This window comes from Chroicocephalus ridibundus, chromosome 1, assembly GCF_963924245.1.
Source record: "Chroicocephalus ridibundus chromosome 1, bChrRid1.1, whole genome shotgun sequence".
NCBI classification, from domain to species: Eukaryota; Metazoa; Chordata; class Aves; order Charadriiformes; family Laridae; genus Chroicocephalus; species Chroicocephalus ridibundus.
In genome coordinates, this window is record NC_086284.1 from 181,458,445 (window position 1) to 181,478,663 (window position 20,219).

At 48.4% G+C, this 20,219-nt stretch overlaps 2 protein-coding genes across 3 annotated transcripts; one reads left to right on the top strand and one right to left on the bottom strand.

The window, feature by feature from the left end:
• Positions 1-1,504: 1,504 nt before the first annotated feature.
• Positions 1,505-12,095, bottom strand: LOC134510097 (cathepsin E-A-like). Of its 2 annotated transcripts, none has more exons than XM_063322970.1 (9): positions 12,014-12,095; positions 11,662-11,839; positions 8,640-8,757; positions 7,432-7,550; positions 6,799-6,998; positions 6,022-6,144; positions 4,568-4,712; positions 1,812-1,910; positions 1,505-1,684 (listed from the first exon to the last, which is right to left on the bottom strand). In XM_063322970.1, exons 1-9 carry the CDS (start codon positions 12,067-12,069, stop codon positions 1,505-1,507), a joined length of 1,218 nt encoding a protein of 405 aa, XP_063179040.1. In that variant the 5' UTR covers positions 12,070-12,095. The 2 variants fall into 2 exon arrangements, with proteins under 2 accessions (XP_063179040.1, XP_063179039.1); XM_063322969.1 differs by having other exon boundaries at positions 8,640-8,826.
• Positions 12,096-16,726: 4,631 nt separating this feature from the next.
• LRRC10 (leucine rich repeat containing 10) lies at positions 16,727-20,132 on the top strand. The gene has a single exon (XM_063322973.1). It carries the CDS (start codon positions 16,803-16,805, stop codon positions 17,637-17,639), a length of 837 nt encoding a protein of 278 aa, XP_063179043.1. The 5' UTR covers positions 16,727-16,802; the 3' UTR covers positions 17,640-20,132.
• The last annotated feature ends 87 nt before the right edge of the window (positions 20,133-20,219 follow it).

A 20,219-nucleotide genomic window follows, 5' to 3' on the forward strand; every position in this document is an offset into this window, starting at 1 on the left:
TTACGGAGTCTTACAATGGAAGCCTTAAAATCTAAGGGGCTGCGATTGTAACTCTGCCCAGGCCAGTAATAGATGTTGCATTTGGTCTTTGCTGAGCACATCCAGACAGGTGGCAGCAGCAAGTCCCCCAGGGCCACCAGCCCATTCCCCGGGGCCACCAGCCCCTGCCCCAGTGATGATGGGCCAGTCTCCAGCTCCCCACAGCCCTGCCCTGCCTGGGAGGTGCCCGGGGCTGCAGACATTGTTTGGCTTTAGGGGGAGATGAGCAGCCCCAACACCCCAACATGTTCCATCTGTCCCCTCCAGGCCATGGAGCAACCTGGATTTTCAATTGGCTTTGCACCCTCTCCTCCCCCTCCTCTCCACAACTGGAACCACTGTAAGAAAAGATAAAATGAAACTGAAACAGCGCTAAGACCAAAGCAGATTTTCCTTGGTTAAGTTTTATTCATGTGTACGGGGGCAGTGTCAGCTTTAGCAATCCAAACAAATACCCCAATGGGTATAATTTTAGGTGAATCTTCTTTTGCCACAACAGCGCAGCTACCTGGGGTGGTTTCACACCTCTGCCAGCGCTGAAGCTGCTGCCGTGGCCGACAAGAAGTGGCTGAGCAAGGGGCAGTAGATGTTTAGATCTGGTGTGTGGGTCTCGTAACTCATCTGAGGTGGAGAGAGGCTGTGCTATCCCTTTGCCGCTCCCTTTGCAAGGGTCACGGTCTGGGTTTTGGAATGTGAATAGATGCAGCTCCCAGCTGCCCACGCTGCCAAGGGACAGAGGTGACAGACGCTAAAAGCAGCACTTGACCTAAGACACAGACGTTAAATGCTGAGACCCAAAAGAGGAATAGAAAAGTGTCAAGTGAGAATGAACCCAAGGGAAAAAGCAGGTTTGAGAGACAGTGTAAGGAGCAGGACATTGTGCGCAAGGAACAGTAGTGGAAATTAGCAGTCACACAGGCATCAGTCAAATTCCTCTTTATATAAACTGGTTAGAGTAAGCCCATATAAAGAGAATTTAAATGGCACTAAGGAAATGAGGTTGGACAAAGCCTTAGCCATAGAAAATACTGAGGAAAAGGAAAGCAGTAGGAAATGATGTGGAAATAAGCAGACAAGAAGAAAAAAGGATACCCAGACCAGATCAGACTGGGATTAGTCTCCCTGGCTCATAACTGCTATCTTGTCAGCCTGGCACTGTTCAGCATTTTTATCCTTCCTGCTCTTTTGCAAATCTGAGTGCTGAGCTTTTTTGGCTTCATCCTGAGAGCTGTGGTGTCCATCAGTTATTGAGGAAAAATTGTTTCTCAGTTGTAAATATACAGAGATTGAACCAAGCTATATTATCCGGGCCAAGGATCACTCCAAAGCCCTTAAACCCTGGGGAGAGGAGGTGACACACAACTGCATTTAGGTCCAGAGTTTCAGTTAAAGCCCTTCTTCACACGTGAAGATGAAGATCATTACATTAACATTCGCGTTAAGGCAGAATAAATGTTACTACGACTCAGTAGTAATCCTTCCTATGAACGGCTTTCGCAAATCCCACTCTGTCATTCCCACGGTCAAAAATGCAGTAAAATGCAGACATAAAGACATCTCCTAAAATCCAGAGCGGGCCAGAGCGAGTGGTGATGTCGAGAGACTGAAAGCCGCTCATGCAGAAGGTTTGGTCTTCAATAGACTCCTGGAAGGGAAAGCGCGTGTCCTTGCAGCAGCCTGCTCCCGCCCCGGCTCAGGGAGCACAGAGCAGGGAATGGGGAACGCGGAATGGGGAGAAGGGAATGGGGAGTGGGGAAGCCACATACACGCACCTTTACGACGTATTGCTCCGCTGTCAGCTTGTACTCGTGGTGTCCGATCGTGAAGCTGATGTGGGGCAAGCTGGACAGTCTTCTGCAGTCTACAAGAAACTGTATGCAAGGCGCTGATTGAGACGGGATCGGTTTGCCTGTTTTTAAGTATTGCCCTTTGAATTCAAGGCTTTTACAGCAAGGAAGAGTGAATTTACTACAGAGAAACAGCATCAGGCTGACTTATGGCCCAACGCTGCCCTCCGGCTTCCCAGCTCCTGCCCTGGGTCAAACCAGCCTAGCAGCCCAGACCACAGCACCAAAGGCCCTAGGGACACAGGGCTGATGAAAATCCTTGTGAGCCCCAAAAGGAATGAGGTGAAGCGGGGCTCTGACATCCCCCCCCTGTACAACTCGAAGCAAAACTGAGTGTGTGAGCCCCAGTGAACCCTCGTTAGCAAGGTCTGCTGAGCAAAAGTCTTCCGATGCTCCAGCTGGGACTGGCTGGAGGGAGCTGCCTCCAGCCCACACAGGGAGCACCCTACGGCTGCAGCTCACCCCGCTCCCTCCCATAACATCATCATTTTCGGTAAAAAAAATAGCCAGTGAGGAATACAACACTTTATGCTTATAGTCTGCCCTGGAGTGGGATTTAAAGAGCAGAAGAAGGACTAAACTCTGGCATGGTCATTAATTCCCACAAATTACACACTCACTTACAGTAACACAGAAGATTGTTTCCTGGCCTTTCTAGTTATTTCATGAAACAACCGACGTGTTAAATGGCACTGCAGAATGCTCTGAGGCCCAGAGGGATCTTTGCTGTAAACTGTAGTGTTTAAAGTCATTGTTTTAGAAGCTTCCTATAAGGAAGAATCTACATTTTTTGTTGTTGTTGTTAAATCTGCTTTATGAAAACATGGCCCTAAATCTTGTGTATACTTATCAGGTGTCATACCATTAGAAGAAAATAAACCATGGGACATGGAAGACAAGGGTAAAAAAGCCAGTGTAATGGTTTGTAGGATGAAAGAAGCAAGACATAATTCATTTACATAGCTAGTACGCCCAGAACAAATTAATCCTTGCTGGAAAGAGATAAAAGTTCTGGTAAAATCACTGATGGATGCATCCACTTATACTGGGATAAATTTAAGCCAATGTGCTCTGCCTGTCTGTGGTTGCTACAAAAACAGTCATAGAAAGTCTTATTTTCAGGATGCTTTTTTGCAGAATGTGAGATGCTGTCTGAGTGCTTTTACGTCAGCACTGGACTATATAAACTTACACTGCAATGACCTGTTTCTTGTTTATATTACACTAATATAAGTGCGTTGGAAATTCATATTTTATCTATATCCATTAGTATGTACCATTATAAAACCAACTTGCTATTAAAGCATATTGTTTGGCGTTTATCTGAAAATGTGAATAAGAACAGAAGTTAGTGTTTAATTGAGAGAGAACCAGAAACCTCATGAGTTACACGGATGCAACTCCAGGTCCTCCCCTTATGAAAGGAGGCAGATTAAAAGTCCACCTTGTCTCTGATCATTGCCCAGTGCACCGGGCAATTGTAACACTCTTCATTTTCTTCCAAGTGCAGCTTAGGGTCAGGATCAAGACAACTGTGAAGTTAACAGCAACTGTACATGGCAGCTTCACTTGGGGCACTGGAGCTGTGGCAACGTGGCAATTACCAGTGGGAGTCAGCCAAGGGCCAGCAATAAGGCACAGTAAAAACAAGATGCTCTCTCCCCGAAGGCGGGTGGGTTTAGTCATCTCAGGCTCGTTAACTCAATGCTTTAGAAGTTACAAGGGTTCCATCATGCCATCTGAAAATTGCCAGAGGAGACATGCAAAGGGCAACAGAGAGATGTCCCAGCCTGTCCCACAGGCAAGGCAATGAGAAAGCCTGAAGTACCTTGAGAAACCCTGTCTCACACAGAGAGGCACAGGGGCTGGGGACCACAGGTGTGGGGCCTGAGAGGCCATGAAGCAGTACATCAGGGCTGTTTTGACCCTTGGTGCTCCTCAGGAGGTGAAGGTGCTCCTCAGGAGGTGAAAGTGCTCCTCAGAGGGCAGGCAGGGATGGGGAGGAGCGGTGGGGAGTGTCAACAAGGGGGGCGCGGGAGAGAGCAGCAGGGAAGAGAGGAAAACCAGTGAGGAGACAGAGGAATAAGGTTCAGGAGGGAGAATAAGAGACAGTGAGGTCTGTCCTGCACCCTGTGGCTCATCTGCTAGGAGCCAGCATTGTGAGCATCACAGCTGTGCATCCTCCCTGGGAGCCACGGCACGACACCGCCTGTTCTGCTGCAAGCTGACAGTGAGAGGTCCTGTCAGTGGAGACGTTGTTGGGCTGTAATTATGATACCTTTCCCTTTCCATTTGACGCTGATAGGGCTGGACATCAGCACCAAACCCCTCCTAGCTCGCGGGAGCCAACAGCTATAGCTGGGGACATTGAAAATCCTCTGATTTTCCAAAAAAAATTATCTCTGATGTAGAGTACAGATTGATTCCTCAAACAGATGCCCCATTATTTCCTTACACACCAGTGCTGATGAGCATGGGAGAGGAGGTGAACATCTGGGAGGAGGGCAACATAGATGGGTCAAAACCAGCTTGGGTCTGAGTTCAGTGCTTTCCTGGAAACAAGGCTTTCACTGAGACCTTTCTAAGCAATTATTTTGGTTATTTTCCCACCCTGTAAGTTCTTTGCACCAAAAAACAGTTTCTCTTCCTCTCTGGCTCTTTTCTGGCTGTATAGTTTTTACCTCTCCAGTATGCGATGGACTTGCCCCAATATACTCCTGTAATCGCCTGATTTGTGAAGAGGGGCCGGTGATAAGAGAAGTGCCTGAGTCAACGATGGCTTCGCAGCCGTGGGAGCAAAATGCCGCCCGGCCCTGGATCTTTATACTGCAAGTGAAAAACAAAGCGTCTTTAAGCAAATGCTGTGACTGAAGCAGCATATTATTGCTAGCTAAAATACCAGAGTACAGACTGAACTTAAAACTAGCTGCCAAACTTTGCCAGTCTTAAAAAGACAAGAATGTCTTTAGAAGACAAGAAAGTAATAAAAGGAAATTCACAGAATCACAGAATGGTAGGGGTTGGAAGGGACCTCTGGAGATCATCTAGTCCAACCCCCCTGCCAGAGCAGGGTCACCCAGAGCAGGGTCACCCAGAGCAGGTGGCACAGGAATGTGTCCAGGTGGGTTTTCAATGTCTCCAGAGTTGGAGACTCCACCACCTCTCTGGGCAGCCTGTGCCAGTGCTCTGCCACCCTCAAAGTAAAGAAGTTCCTCCTCATGTTTAGGTGGAACTTCCTATGCTCAAGTTTGTGCCCGTTACCTCTTGTCCTGTCCCCGGGCACCACTGAAAAGAGCCTGGCCCCATCCTCCTGACATCCACCCTTTAAGTATTTATAAGTGTTGATAAGGTCCCCCCTCAGTTGTCTTTTTTTCCAGACTGAAGAGACCCAAATCCCTCAGGCTTTCCTCATAAGAGAGGTGTTCGAGTCCCCTAATCATCTTGGTAGCCCTTTGCTGCACCCTCTCCAGCAGTTCCCTGTCCCTCTTGAACTGGGGAGCCCAGAACACAGTACTCCAGATGTGGCCTCACCAAGGCAGAGTAGAGGGGGAGGATGACCTCCCTCAACCTGCTGGCCACACTCTTCTGGATGCAGCCCAGGATGCCATTGGCCTTCTTGGCCACAAGGGCATGTTGCTGGCAAATTGCATGAAGAAGATATATTGTCTGTGGACCTGCTTTTCTTTCTCAGGACTCCTACAGCCTTAACCATTTGCTGCCTGCTGATGAATTTGTCCTCACCCACAGATATGTGTCCTCATTGATTTACGCAGCAGGAGGAGGAGCGAAGGGACACTGGCTGCTTTGACTAAGGTTAACAGGAAAGATAAGAGCAGGACCTGGAACTGAATTCAGTTCCTGGTTGCATTAACCTCTCAACTGAATAATCCACCAACAGTCAACTTGACCACTGGTGTATCATATTAAAACACTCTCCCAAAAACCAGTTGCACATGGCACAGCAGATTTAGAGAGTTAATAATCTCCAGTCTCATCCTGGCAAACCCCTCTTTGAGAGACACAAAGGTAAAACACTGCAGCCAAGTCCTCCTACATCTGTATTGCTAGGGTTTTTTGCCTCTGTGTGTTGAGGTGTTTTGCATGAGGTGACTTTCACCGGGTATTTCATACATACTTGTTCAGATGTATTTGCCAGTAGCTTTTCTCGGTGACTGGGACCCAGTGGATTGAACCTTTGTAGCGGGAATGGTCTATCCCCCCCAGGATCAACTCACCACCGTTCTCAGTGTCATCTCCTCTGAAAGCAGAAGACAGGTTAACACCGACATGGGAGTGTGCCAGCATGTGCTGATGAGATGACACTTAAAAAGCAAAAGACAAGCCACAGCCCTTTCTAAATTCAGATGTGGATGGCTGAAAGCGATTATTTCTAACTGCATGTGCCCAACTCGGAGCCTCCAAACAACCTCTGAGAAGACTTGCTGTAGGCTGCTGAGGGCTGAGAGAGGCATCAGGAGCAGGTTGAGCCAGCTGCTGCTCTCACCTCAGAATAAACGCTAGATAAATTGGTGGAGTTACAGCTGGGTCCAGATGAGGTTACAACATCTATTTGCTAAAATGTGGCTACCTGGTTGTAGCATGGCATTTCTGTTCATCTCCACTGGCCAGAAGGAAACCTCTGGCAACTCAGACACAGTGAGCCTGAGCTGGGAGCTTTTCTTTTGTTCATGACCAGCTCCAACAAGAATAACTCTCTGCCCAAAAATTCATGGTCCTTCCCCGCACATTCTCCTTTTCACTCCATATTTTTCAGTGTCAAATTGGGGAAAAAAAAAAAAAAAGGAATGTGGAAAATTACTTTCAAGAATTGAAGATTTATACAGAGCCACAGTTGTCTCAACAATGAAAATAGATTTGCTTCTTTTTTGTCAGTGCCACTTTAAAGACTGACCTTTTCAGATAGAAAGAGAAGACCGGCTCCTCTACCAGCTGCTGGTTCATGATGCTGTCAAACACGGGCAGAGCATTGCCCACTGCTAAGGAGGGGTAGCCCAAGCCCAGCACGCCATCGAAGTGGGCAAGGGCAAAGGTTGTTCCTGGCTCAAACACCGACTCACCAAAGTCCTGTCCCCTGATGGAGATGTTACTTATCTGTTTGGTACAAGCGAAAGTAAAAACACCATCAATTACAAGAAATTAGCCACGTTTCAGATCCCTAGCTATAGATTCATTCAGTTTGTAAAGCCTGAATATCCTTGTGTGACTTGCATCAATAAAACAGGTGCCCATTTGGCGGGTCAGCTGCACCGATTCCTTTTAAATACCTTAATTCTGTGGATGCTTCTTCATAAACCCAGGACGGGACCCAAGGAGAGAAGCAGAAATGCAAAATAAAAGCTTAGGGGTTTTGTCTGGGCAGCCCAAAGCCAGGGCAGCACCCCCACCTCTCAGCACCCGCCCTGGTGAGAGCTCGCCCTGCGCTTGCCTGAACCAGGGAAGGTTTTCCAGGGCAAGGCCAGTATCTGAACTGCTCTGGAAACCTGGTTGACCTGGAGGCTGACACCCGGTTTAGGTGGGGGCTCACCTGCAGTGTGTCTTTGCCAGCGACGCCCAGAAGCTGTCCCGTGCCATACTGCAAGGAGAAGGCTTCCCCTCCGTGCTCATATGAATCCGACAGGAAGGACTTAAATTTCTGGTGCACCCCTGCACAAAACAAATGTGACACTTGTGGACTGAGGAGAGGTCCCGGCAACATGCCTGTTCCCTGATGCAGAACCAGCTGAGTTGCAGGAGAGCCAGATTTTTGCTTGTCTTGTGATGAAGCTGTTGTTGGAGTTTATTTCTGTTTTCATAGAATCATAGAATGTGTTGGGTTGGAAGGGACCTTTAAAGGTCATCTAGTCCAACCGCGCGTCAGTAAGCAGGGACATCTTCAACTAGATCAGGTTGCTCAGAGCCCCATCAAGCCTGGCCTTGAATGTCTCCAGCGATGGGGCCTCCACCACCTCTCTGGGCAACCTGTTCCAGTGTCTCACCACCCTCATTGTAAAGAACTTCTTCCTAATGTCTAATCTAAACCTGCCCTGCTCCAGTTTAAAACCATTGCCCCTAGTTCTGTTGCTGCATGCCCCTGCAAACAGCTCCTCACGCTTTCCTGTAGGCCCCCTTCAGGTACTGGAAGGTCGCTATAAGGTCTCCCTGGAGCCTTCTCTTCTCCAGGCTGAACAACTCCAACTCCAACTCTCTCAGCCTGTCCTCATAGCAGAGGTGCTCCAGCCCTCACATCATCTTCATGGCCCTGCTCTGGACCTGCTCCAACAGGTCCATGTCCTTCTTGTGCTGAGGGTTCCAGAGTTGGATACAGTACTCCAGGTGGGGTCTCATGAGAGCAGAGGGGGAGAATCACCTCTCTGGATCTGCTGGCCGCAGTTCTTTTGATGCAGCCTAGAACACCTCAGAGGTTATTTGGGGCTTTAAAGGCAAGTGGAAAATCCAGACAAAAAAGGGCATTTCCAACGCTATTTGTAGCTCTCCCAGGGTATTTTCATGTCTTTCACCTCAGGCACCTGGTGGTGCAGAGGGATGCTTGGCAGCTGCTGGCAGTGCCTGCCCTGGCTGTGGGGTGGCAAAGAGGGGCAGAGATGGAGGAGCAAGCCAGGGAGGGGAGACCGGCCCTCAGGTCTTCTCCAAATCCTCCCCTCCCAAACCCCTGCTGCAGGCGAGCCTTGGGAAAGGAGAAATGGCCGAGGTACCCGAGACATGAGGAGGGTAAGGCAGGGTAACGTTTCTTACTGCACGCTTCACTGATGCAATAAGCAGAAGGGACCCAAAAATTGGAGGAGCCGGTGTCAAACACGACGGTGAACCTCTGGGGCGGCGTGCCGACGCTCACAACTCCGTAGTACTGTGCCTGGGGGAGGAACAACCCGGTCAGCCCCGGCCTGCCTCCTGGTGAGCTGCTCCTGAGGAAAAGGCAGACCTGGGGGCATCGCATAGAGTCATAGAATTGCCTGGGTTGGAAGCAACCTTTCAGATCATCTAGTCCAACCATTAACCTAACACTGACAAAAACCATCACTAAACCATATCGCTAAGCACTACGCCTCCCATCTTTCAAATACCTTCAGGGATGGTGACTCAACCACTTCCCTGAGCAGCCTCTTCTAATGTTTGATAACCCTTTCAGTGTAGAAGTTTTTCCTAATACCCAATCTGAACCTCCTCTGGCGCAACTGGAGGCCATTTCCTCTTGTCCTATCGCCTGTTACTTGGGAGAAGAGACCGACCCCCACCTCGCTACACCCTCCTTTCAGATAGTTTTAGAGAGCGATAAGGTCTCCCCTCAGCCTCCTTTTCTCCAGGCTAAACAACCCCAGCTCCCTCAGCCGCTCCTCATAAGGCTTGTTCTCTAGACCCCTCACCAGCTTCATTGCCCTTCTCTGGACCCGCTCCAGCACCTCAGTGTCTGTCTTGTGGTGAGGGGCCCAAAACTGAACACAGTATTTGAGGTGGGGCCTCACCAGGGGGATGATCACTTCCCTAGTCCTGCTGGCCACACTGTTCCTGATACAGGCCAGGATGCTGTTGGGCTTCTTGGACACCCGGGCACACTGCTGGCTGGTATTCAGCCAGCGGTCGACCGACACCCCCAAGTCCTTTTCTGACAGGCAGCTCTCCAGCCACTCTTCCCCAAGCTTGTAACGCTGCATGGGGTTGTTGTGACGCAGTCATTTCTCAGGGGGTTCGGTGCAATTTCATCTAAATGTAAATGCACACCAGAGAGAGGTGAGTCTGGCTCCACGAGTGGCTGCGGGCAGCAGACTTCACTCCAGCTCCACACATAGCAAAGTGGCATTTTTAAAGCCTTTTAAGCCAGGCTGTCACATTCCCCATGAAGTCAAGGAGCCCTCTTGCACCAGTTTTAGTGGTGGCAAGGTCAGCCCCAAGATGAAGCTCTCGCACAATCCTACGGGCTTTTGGGCAGCTCCCTGCTGGTGTCAGTAAGAAATCAGTGATGCCAAGACAGCACGACCCACCTCCGCCAGCATCAGAGGGCTCGAACGAGCGGCACAACTGCTGTCACAGGTGGCTGGGCTCTTTCCTTTGTAATTAGCAGCTATTAGCAAGTCAAAAAATGAATTCTGTTGCAGAGATGGTATCTGATGTACTGAACAAAGTTCATCCAGTGGATAAAGAAACCACTGACCGTCCTTGGATACCCGTTGCGGGTAGAGATAATCTGTGAACACGTGAATGCTGGAGTGAAGAGCTTATCCACATCCCGAATGCAAGTGTCTAAGTGCCCCTATCTGGCCCTGGAAGAGCACTTCAGCGTTAAGAGACCTATTTTTAGGAAGAGGCATTTCTGGAATTCAAACGCAGATAGAAAAGCAATACCCAGCGCCAAGCCTTTTGTAGCAATACGAATATTGGAATATGTATCTTCAAGTGCATACTTGTTAATTAATACACTGAATATAGTTTCTGATCCCGGAGTTTATGGCCTGAATGAGATAATCATGAAAATGCAAGCATGTGTGCCGTTTAAGAGAATATCCAGCTCTACAGCAGGATTTTATTCCTTCCTGTATTAACCAAACCTTTATTCATTAACCTGTAAAGTGAGACAGCTCTGAGACATGTTGGTCCAAAAAAAAAATAGCAAACCCAAAAACCCCCACAAACACACCACACTTAAACCTCCACAAAATGACTCCTGATGCTGGCTGGATATGCTGCCTATGTGGATTTTAGTTTGTTATTTTGATATTTATCCCTCTTTGATAAGCTTTAGAGCAGGCTGAAATGTTTTAGCCTCCTTTGTTCTTCTTCAAACACGTCTCTAGCTCCTCTTGGTGTATTTCTTTATGATCCTCAAGTGTCAGGAAGTTCTTGATGAATTAATTTGCCTTTCCCTTCCCTTCCCTTCCCTTCCCTTCCCTTCCCTTCCCTTCCCTTCCCTTCCCTTCCCTTCCCTTCCCTTCCCTTCCCTTCCCTTCCCTTCCCTTCCCTTCCCTTCCCTTCCCTTCCCTTCCCTTCCCTTCCCTTCCCGGTTCAGATGCAGCCTCCACAACATTTCTGCAACTTCACTTTCCTTTAGATAAGCATAACAGAAGAACCAAATAAAACAGAAAACAGAGGCCAACCAAATGAACAGAATGCTAAACCCAGGAAAGACAATTTACAAAATGGTTGACCTGTTGACTTGCCTGTCTGAGATCCAATGAAACTCGTATTTTCCCTTTAGTTTAGATGGTAAATTCAGCCAGGTTAGTGTGAGACCCAGGTTGGTCTCAAATATTTAATACATATTAATCTCAGGAGATAAAAACAGAAAAATAAAAACTCTGCGTGGGTCTTTGCTATCACTGATTTGTGACTCCGCGTGATCAAATAAATGAGATTTAGGGGATTTTCTTGTAACACGCTAATATCCAAGTTTATGATAAATAAAATATAGCTAAGTGAAGTGAAGTAATCAGATTCCGCTGCTAAAACCCCAGTCCTGAACTAAGATTGGTACAAAACTTTCACATTTGTTTGAGGATCCAACCAAGTCCAAGACAGATCTATACAAATATAAAACTTGACACAGCTACATCAGCTTTCTACCCAGGTCCCACGCTAACCTGCATCTATACATGCTTTATTTTGCAGAATGGTAAACTAAGTTTTTATAATCTAATATTTATAGCATAGAGTAACGAGCCGTCGCAAGCCCTGTAATTTCATTGAGAGCCTAGATTTGAAAGGTGCTGGGAAAAAAATCTACCTTCAAGAGTCCTTATGATTGCAGTACCAAAACTGTACTTACATTCATGTAATCATACAGCCTTTCTGAAGCCGTTCCTATCGATAAAGCAATATCTGCAGGGAAGCAATGCAGGTACCTCCGGGCAAAAACATCCGGGTGATGATTCCTCCAAAATTCTTCTAATTCTCCCTTTTCCTTCAGCTGTTTCTTGATAGATTTGAATCGAACGAGGGGGATTCTATGCAAATAAAATAAACACACAAAAATTAACTGGTTCTCCTTTCTAGATCTCTCAGGTACTCTGTTTTTTTTAAAATTTGTTTATTTTTGAGACCCCGAGTAGCAACAAGCATGGGTCATCCCGGGAAGCCAGCTGAGACACGCGCCAGCGATGCTGGACATGTTTTCTTACCGTTCCATGGCCACGGTGAACGGGATGTAAACCACAGCCAGCAGTATCACCCTCATGGCTCCAAGCGGTTCCGAGTCTAATGACACTCATTTGCTCAGAAGTCCCTTTTTTATACCCCGTTGTCAGCAGAGGGCTGTTCGCCAGGTCAGTCAACCACAGGAGGTCACTGCTTTGGCAGAAAACCCACTAATTTGCTCTCAGAGTAGCCGCTGGATTGTGCAAACAGCGGTGTCCGGTGGAGCTCCAGAGCCACAGATAACCAGGGCACAATCTAGACCAAACAGACATTTTATTAACAATCCTTAATGTCTTTTACAAAAATATAATAAACAGGGGGATCTTGGCTCCCGTTAGCTCGGGGAAGAGGAGGCGGACCAAGGACCTGCCTGGCTCCCTCCGAGTAACCTGCTTTTCAAGCCCGCTTTGGTGACAAGTGGCCCAGAAGTGTCCGACGCAGAGAAAGAAGATGTAATATGTAACTATTCCCCTTTTACGTGGAGTCGTTTGAGCAGGACGGAGCAGACGGACATTTGACCGGGTTGTGACAAGTCCTCCCCTAACAGCTGAAGATTAATTCCCTGTTTGTGGGAGAGCTCCAGTCCAAACATAAATGTGACTGCCACCCCCAAAAAAATGAGTCTTAAAAGTCAAAAAGATGACAGCCCGCGACACACAGCAATAGCCGGGGCGGGGGGGGGATGTACACATTTCAGCAAGACATTTGGAAGCGTTCGCTTGGATTTATTTCCCTGCGAGTTTCCTGAGGTTAGCGGTTCCCAGCCCTGTCTGACACTTGGGTTCGAGTCAAGCTGGCAGAAAAATAATGTGTCAAAAAAGAGACTCTGATCTGACAGAAACAACCCCAAAGCCATTAGCTGCCGGGGAGGAAGCTCAGCACTGAGCCTGCAATTCACTTACAAGTCTTTTTGAATCTTTCCTCCGCACGAGAAAGTGCGGCGAGCAATTACATACTGCAGCCTAGCATACATTAAGGCTAAATTTGAATAATCAGCCATTTTTTGCTCAAAAGACTACGCTAGGATGCTGGGAAAAGAGCAATAATGATTATTCCCCTGCAATACACCGCTTATTTAAAATAGACGGCTCACCACATGAAGGTGAACTGGAACTGGGTAACCCCTCCAAGAGGCCGCAGATGTGTGACAGTGTGTAGCAAAGAACGAATGTCAAGAACATGGAGGAGGCAGGAGCTCTAGCGACAATGCTCCAGACAAAAAAAAAAAAAAAAAAAAAAGAAAAAAACCAAACACAGAGTATTTGTGAGAGAAGGAGGAGACTGAACACCTCCCGCAGGCTTTGAATAAATGTAAAGCAAATAATTATGAGCACACACTAAACACATTCTTAAAAACTATTTGTTTAAGTCTCCTTCCTTGCTCTGTAGGGCTGAATGAGGAGCGGCATAAGAGGCTCAAAATCAACGATTTTAGAGCTCTCTTCATTAGTCTCATGGGTTTTTAAATACACGGTTTGCTTTTTCAAATTTACCTCCAAAATTGTGAGGGCTACCCAGCCTGCTCTCAGCAAAGGCTGAGCCTGGTGCCCTCACACCGCTGCATGCAGAGCTTTGGAGCTGAAAGAGCACCAGTATCTCTATTCTAATGTTTTACTTAAAAAAAAAAAAATAAATCTCAAACAATGCAGGAATATTAACACGCAGCTTCTATATTGATTTCCATTTTATTGTGATTTTTTTTCTTAGTTGTCTAGCCCTGAGCAGCAGCGTCGCCGGTTTCTTTTGGACTCAGAGGTTTTTCACACGTGTCCTCAGCCAGCACCCATGCTTTCTGTCCCGCAGCCATCCTGGGAGCTGGGTGCCGGAAAGGAGAACGGCGAGCAATAGCTGGGGTCATTTGTGAACGCTGAGAAAGCAAAGGCATTTCTCAAGGAGCCTACAGGTGCCACCTGACGCGCAGCAGAGCAGATGTCCTGCCCTCCGGTCGGGCAGTGTCGCTTTGACAAGAGCAAGACGATGTCTGTGCCGAGCGCCTTTATCGCTTGAACTTTTCCTCAAATGCCACAAATGCTTCTGGGAAGTCACAAATGCTCATGTTTGGAGGGCATCAGGATAACTTTGAAGACGTGAAGTGGCTTTCAAAACACCGCCCGGGGGTCTACTGGGGGGCCTGCTTTTGCCTTAGAGCTTCCACTGAGTCGCCGAGTCTCAGAAGGATCGAGATTGTTCATTTTACTGCAAATGTAGCCTTTCATTATCCCACCACACCAAGGTTATTTTTTCCCAAATGCTGTGATCTCACAGCGTGTTCCAGGCAGACTTTCATTTAGCCAACAAAGGTACAACATGCAGCAACAAAAGGTCATCGTGACTTTTTTTGATAAGCTGGAATAATGATTAAACTACAATGCAGAGGATTCCTAAGTAATAGTTGTCTGCAGGTTAAAAGTTTCATTAGGCAGAAATAATTCAAGTACAAAAAGTATATATTTATATGTGTCTGTAAGACATAAGGCATATTGCAAAGTCACTTCTCTCCATATGGATTATGAAGAATAATATGCGTAAATTATATTATTAATATACTCTTACCTAGGCTTTTATGTTGTTCTGATCAGCAGGATACCTGAAGAGATTTGTCTAAGGGACACATCTCTTTGCCGTGGATGTAAATTCATTATTATTTCTGCCGAATGCATTTGGTTTTCCACACCTGTAGCCTACAGCACCTTACTGGGGTGGGGAGCCGTGCTTTTAGAAGGTGCCACAGACGCTTAGAAATGGAAACAAAGACAAAAACCTGCTGAGGGCCATGGGAATATTTTCTTAAAAGTCGGATCTCGTTCCAGGGTAACTGCTTGGAAAAGGATGCCCTGCGAAATCCCGGAACAACACGCTCCCCACAGCAATCCTCCGCCAGGGCACGTAGTGTTAAAGCAGTGGAGAAGAAGCGGCTGCACTGAGATGCCCGTTCCGTGCGAAGCGGCTCCTGATGCTGGGATGCTACCTGCGCCCGGCACCTCCCGCCTGCTGGCACGAGGGAGAGCATTTTCAGCGCCCTCTTCCACAGCAGGGCCACAGATGACTGCCGCGTATCTTTGTTCTCCAGGCTTGATACGCTGCCCAGCTTCGCCATCCAAAATCCAATTTTATGGTCGCAGCACTCACTGTTCTCCATCCTGCTGCAACACTGGTCCCCAGATGCCCTCTCTGTTGTCCTCCTCCGCCAGGAAAGCCTCCATACATTCCATAGCATCACTGCTGCATGGCACAGCCACCCCTCTTGCAGGGAAAAAGAGTAGTAAACGTCCTATAGCCTGTACTCAGTTGATAGCTAAGAGCTGCTTTACATTTGAAAGCAAATCTATTACCAGATTTGACCGGAGATCCAGAGGCCACCTTAACTGTTTGATGTTGCCTTTTTCTCAATCTTCTGTTTGCTCTGCCTTTTGTTTTTCTAGGAATACGTGGCTCCCAGCAATCACGGATTTCGGTTGTGTAGCCCCCGATGCCCAGAAGCTGACTGCAGATTGTTTGAAGAAAGTATCCTCCCTAAATTATGGCGAGCGTGGAAAACGAGAGCGATGAGCCGCAGATGCCACAGCAGAGAACCAGCCATCAGAACGGCTGTTTCACCTTAAAACAGTCTGCCAGTTTTCACACCCAAAGATCGTGGTAGAGCCATGGCCAACACACACAGGTAGGACAATCCCCAAGAAAGCTTAGAAACAGCAGCAACAGCTCAAGAAGCCGAAGTATCCAGAGGTGCCTCCGCATGGGAAGGCTCCTCCTAGAAATCAGAGGTGCTCCTGACCTGAAAAACGGTGGGTCTTGCTGAAAAAAGGAGAGGAACAGTTTACGCCGTCACATCCAGAGAGTCATAATTTTTAACATCATATTTATCTCATAACAAGTGAGAATCTTGACGGAATTAAATCCATGGCAGTTTCTTGCCAGGTTTTGGTAGGGGCACGTGAACTGCCGTAGCAGAGTGGGAAGGCGGCCGGAGAAAAGCCCTGGCAGGTTGCGATAGTGAGTGTATTAAAACGGGATTCGGACAAGAAGCAAAACATAATGTAATGAAAAAGGCCCTACACAGTCAAGAGTGCCAGAGGCTATAGCAAACACCATTAAATTAGGAACATAAAGAGTAGAACAGCTCAAGATAGCGGTTTGCCAAGTATTTGTGTTAAAGGTTTAAGATAAGTACTGGGTGGCAAGTTACGCTCCGAAATTATGTATTTGGCACCTCGCAAAGTAAATCCCTGAAAGTGCCACTCGTCTGGAAAGTCATTCCAGTCTTCACAGATATTTTAAACAATTTGATTACATCCAACGTTTCCGCTGAAAGTTTCGCGAAAGCTGAACATCTGAGTCTAAAAATTTGGTCTTCTGCAGCATTTACGTTCCCGAGGCAGTCCCGGCAGCCAGCGCCAGCTGCGCAGCCAGCACCGCCCCAGCCAGAGGTGCGGGGCTGGGGCCTCGGGGCCACAGTTTGGGGCAAAATCCAAGAACATTTAGAGCATGGAGGAAGAGGCCAGAAGGAATGTTTGTGGGGGAGCATGCGGGAGGGTGGGCGGGAGCGGGAGACCTGTGTGCTGTAAGTCCCCCGTCCGTAATCCCCGTCACCAAACACTCATTCAGTTATCAGAAACATTTCAAAGCCCTTGAGATTAATGGCTGGTGCCGTGTAAACAGAGCCTTATATTGGGAAGACAGAGTTACCGCCAGGCCAGTGCACAGCAGGAGAAGACCAGGCGGGTCCCTGTCCCCTGCAGTCCCGACAATCCCCAAACAAAAGCGAGTCCCGGGATGGGCAACAGTCTGAAAGCCATAGTTGCTTTTGTGCCCTCCGACGAATGCCAGAAGTACCTCCTGGAAGACCTAGAGGAGATGCCAGTGGATAAAACGGTGGATCTGAGCGGCAGGCAGCTGAGGCGGCTGCCTCTGCACATTTGCTCTTTTCGGGAACTGGTCAAGCTGTACCTGAGCGACAACAACCTCAACCATCTGCCCCCCGAGCTGGAGCAGCTGCAGAACCTGCAGATCCTGGCGCTGGACTTCAACAACTTCAAAGCGCTGCCCTTGGTGGTGTGCACCCTCAAGCAGCTGTGCATCCTCTACCTGGGCAACAACAAGCTCTGCAGCCTTCCCCTCGAGCTCCGGCTCCTGCAGAACCTCAAGACCCTCTGGATCGAGTCCAACTGCCTGCAGTACCTGCCCGAGGTGGTGTGCGAGCTCAGCCTGCTCAAGACCCTGCACGCCGGCTCCAACGCGCTGCGCAGCCTCCCCACCCAGCTGCGGTGCCTGCAGGAGCTCCGCACCATCTGGCTGTCGGGCAACCTGCTGTCTGAGTTTCCCCCCGTGCTCCTGGACATGCCTTTTCTGGAGGTGATCGACGTGGATCGCAACTCCATCCGGTTCTTCCCCAGCCTGGCTCACCTCCCTGGCTTGAAGCTGGTGATCTACGACCACAACCCCTGCAGGAACGCGCCCAAAGTGGCCAAAGGGGTGCGGAGGGTGGGCAGGTGGTCAGAGGAGACCCCCGAACCCCGCAAGCGGTCCGGGGCGGTGATAGAAATCACACTCGATGAGAAACCATCGCCACCTCCTGCCGCCAAGCCCGAACCAGAAGCCGAGCCCTGCTGATGCTCAGCTGCCCGCTCTGGTAAAGGTTGCAGCGCACCCACAACGCTGCCCAGCCTCCACTTCTCCCCCGCTTGCTGGTGTCTGTGGAGCACCACACCGCCCGGCTGGTCTTCAGGAGTAGCTGCACCAGCTTAGAGCTAGGTGACAGCAAACTCTCTTGTACAGACACCCTCTTATGCACAGCACGCAGCACTCTCTAGAGCAAAAACTTCCTCCCTTTCCCATGCAGGGACCACTCAAAAGTTTGCGTAGAGATGATGGCACAGTTTAGATGTTTTCCATGGTTGAATTGCACAGAGCACGTACGGAGTCCCTGCTCTTCACCCATGGGCTTGCTCTTCTCCCTTCCACCTTGCCAAGCTGTCCGGGCTCAGCTGGAAACTGCTGTTCGAGGTGATCGCTGCTGGGAGTCACAGCGCTGAAGTAACCCACAAGGTTTGTCTCAAACGACTTATCTGAAACGCAGCAGCAACAGCTTGAAGAAGGTGGCCCTGCCTGCCGCCTGGGAAGCGGTAGCGGAGCCCTGGCTGCGCTATCAAGGAAACAGCCAGCTCTCCTCTTACAGCTGCCGCCTTCGTCCTGGAAAATTAGCGACCGCTTGTTTTGCTATTGCCAAGCGGCTTTTTAAACGGGGGTGAGGAACGCAAGAGGCTTTGCTGCTTGTTTGTATGTAACTGGCAACGCTGCCTATAAGGGCAGCTGCACGCGACGACTTTTCATGCGGTAGCAAAGAAGAACATCAAAGCCTGACTAAGTCAGAAAAACCACGAGAGCTGCAAAGACTTGCATGAATAAGGCCCAGGGCTGGGATCCTGCCGCTACAGGGCACACGCAGAAGTTGAAGCCGAGGCAAACTTTACTCAGTTGACTTCAGTTGGGTGTTTCTCCAGCTTGCAACTCGCACCGGTTCTGATCCCCTTCAAAACACACTGAACTCTTTTTTTTTTTTTTTTTTTTTTTTTAAAAAAAGCACGTTTTGCTTTAATTGTTTAACACAGAAATCTGGCTCAAAATGCCATTTTTATCTTTTGATTCCATGGCATGGATTATCAAGTTTGGTAAAAGCTTTTTATTTCCAACAAAAAAGTCTGGGGAGCCCTTGGTGGTGCAGCACAGCCACGTACATCCCTCTCTGCCTGGCTCCTCAGTGGGACCGTCCCGGCAGCGCAGCCAGCGGATCGGCAATTGACTTCCCAGAAAAGGTTTGATTCAATGCCAGTTTGTGACTGCTCAATGTCATTTACATGCTTGAAAAATTATCTGGAAATACATAGACTCTCCTAGCGCTTGCCCTCCTGTTAAAGGAGGTCTGAATTTGGATCCGGCTGGCACCCACATAGTGTGCTTACTAGTCGTTAAATTAAATAAAACGTACTAGTGTCTCGCTGAGTTAAACCATCCTTTTTTGGAACTAACTGAATTCTCCCTTTACGAATTATCTAATCTTTTCCAACAAACTATTTCTTCCTACAAAATTATTCAGCAGGGTAAGAGTTTGGGCCCTTTTTTTAACACCCAGGTTCGATGTTTTTATTTCCTATGGAAGCGATTGGTACTTTATTTATCTGAGGGGGTGGGGAAGGTGTTTTCACCTGCTCATCAACGGTTTGTATTTAACAGAGCACTCTCTGCACAATATTGTCACTTTTAGAGATCTGAAGAGTCTGCTTTGAGAGTTTGAAGGAATGTTCCATACGCAGATTCTCTTCCTTTCAGGAAACCAAAGGGAGAAAAAAAGTTTGCACAGGCATTTTCTTGATTTCCAGTAATCTCCCTGCTTGGGCAGACTTCCCCTGCTGTTTGCCGAGGTGCTGCGTTACCCTGGCAGGGGCCAGGAGCGTGACAATGCCCAGGTGGCACCTCCTGAGGGGCTCCCACACGGATGGGGTGCCTCCACCTGTCTCTGCTTACAGTCATCGAGAACCTGCATAGAGTGGCACAGGCATCGGGGACCCCCTCGCGACCTCAGCATAGGGAAACTTGTCCAATTCAGAAACATGTTGCCTTTGCAGCAGCTACTGGAGGAGGGAAGCGGATGTACAGGTCGGGCACAAGTGGTAGGAAAGGAGGGAAAACAAAAAAGGGAATGCGATGCAAACTGACATTTTCCACTAAGCGCCCTCTTTTTTAAGTGTTTGTGAAGTCAAACACAGATTGTTTGGTACGAGATGCTGACACTTCTCACGAACTGCATCTTCCTCTCACCACCACCCCTCCCAGCAGAACTCCTATCTACAGAAAATTTGTGGTGTAAAAAGCTGTAAAATCCCTTAAGCTGTAGTTCTGGACATTGACCAAGGTTTTTCTTGGTCAGCTTTTTCTCTTCCTTTTATTATCAAAAAACAAGTAATACTCCAGTATCACCAGAAAATAGTAACAGTTAACTTTAGAGCCCGTTTCTAGGACCCCAATGCAAAGCGTGGACAGCCAGGACTGGAATAAACCGCTCACACTGAACGCACCAAGTCAACCCAAACCAGCAAGATGCAAAGGCCCCAGGGGACGGATATCCTCCGCACTGACCTGCCTGGGCGCTCTTTGAAGTGCCCGAGGACAAGCACCGCCACTTTTCTAATGAAA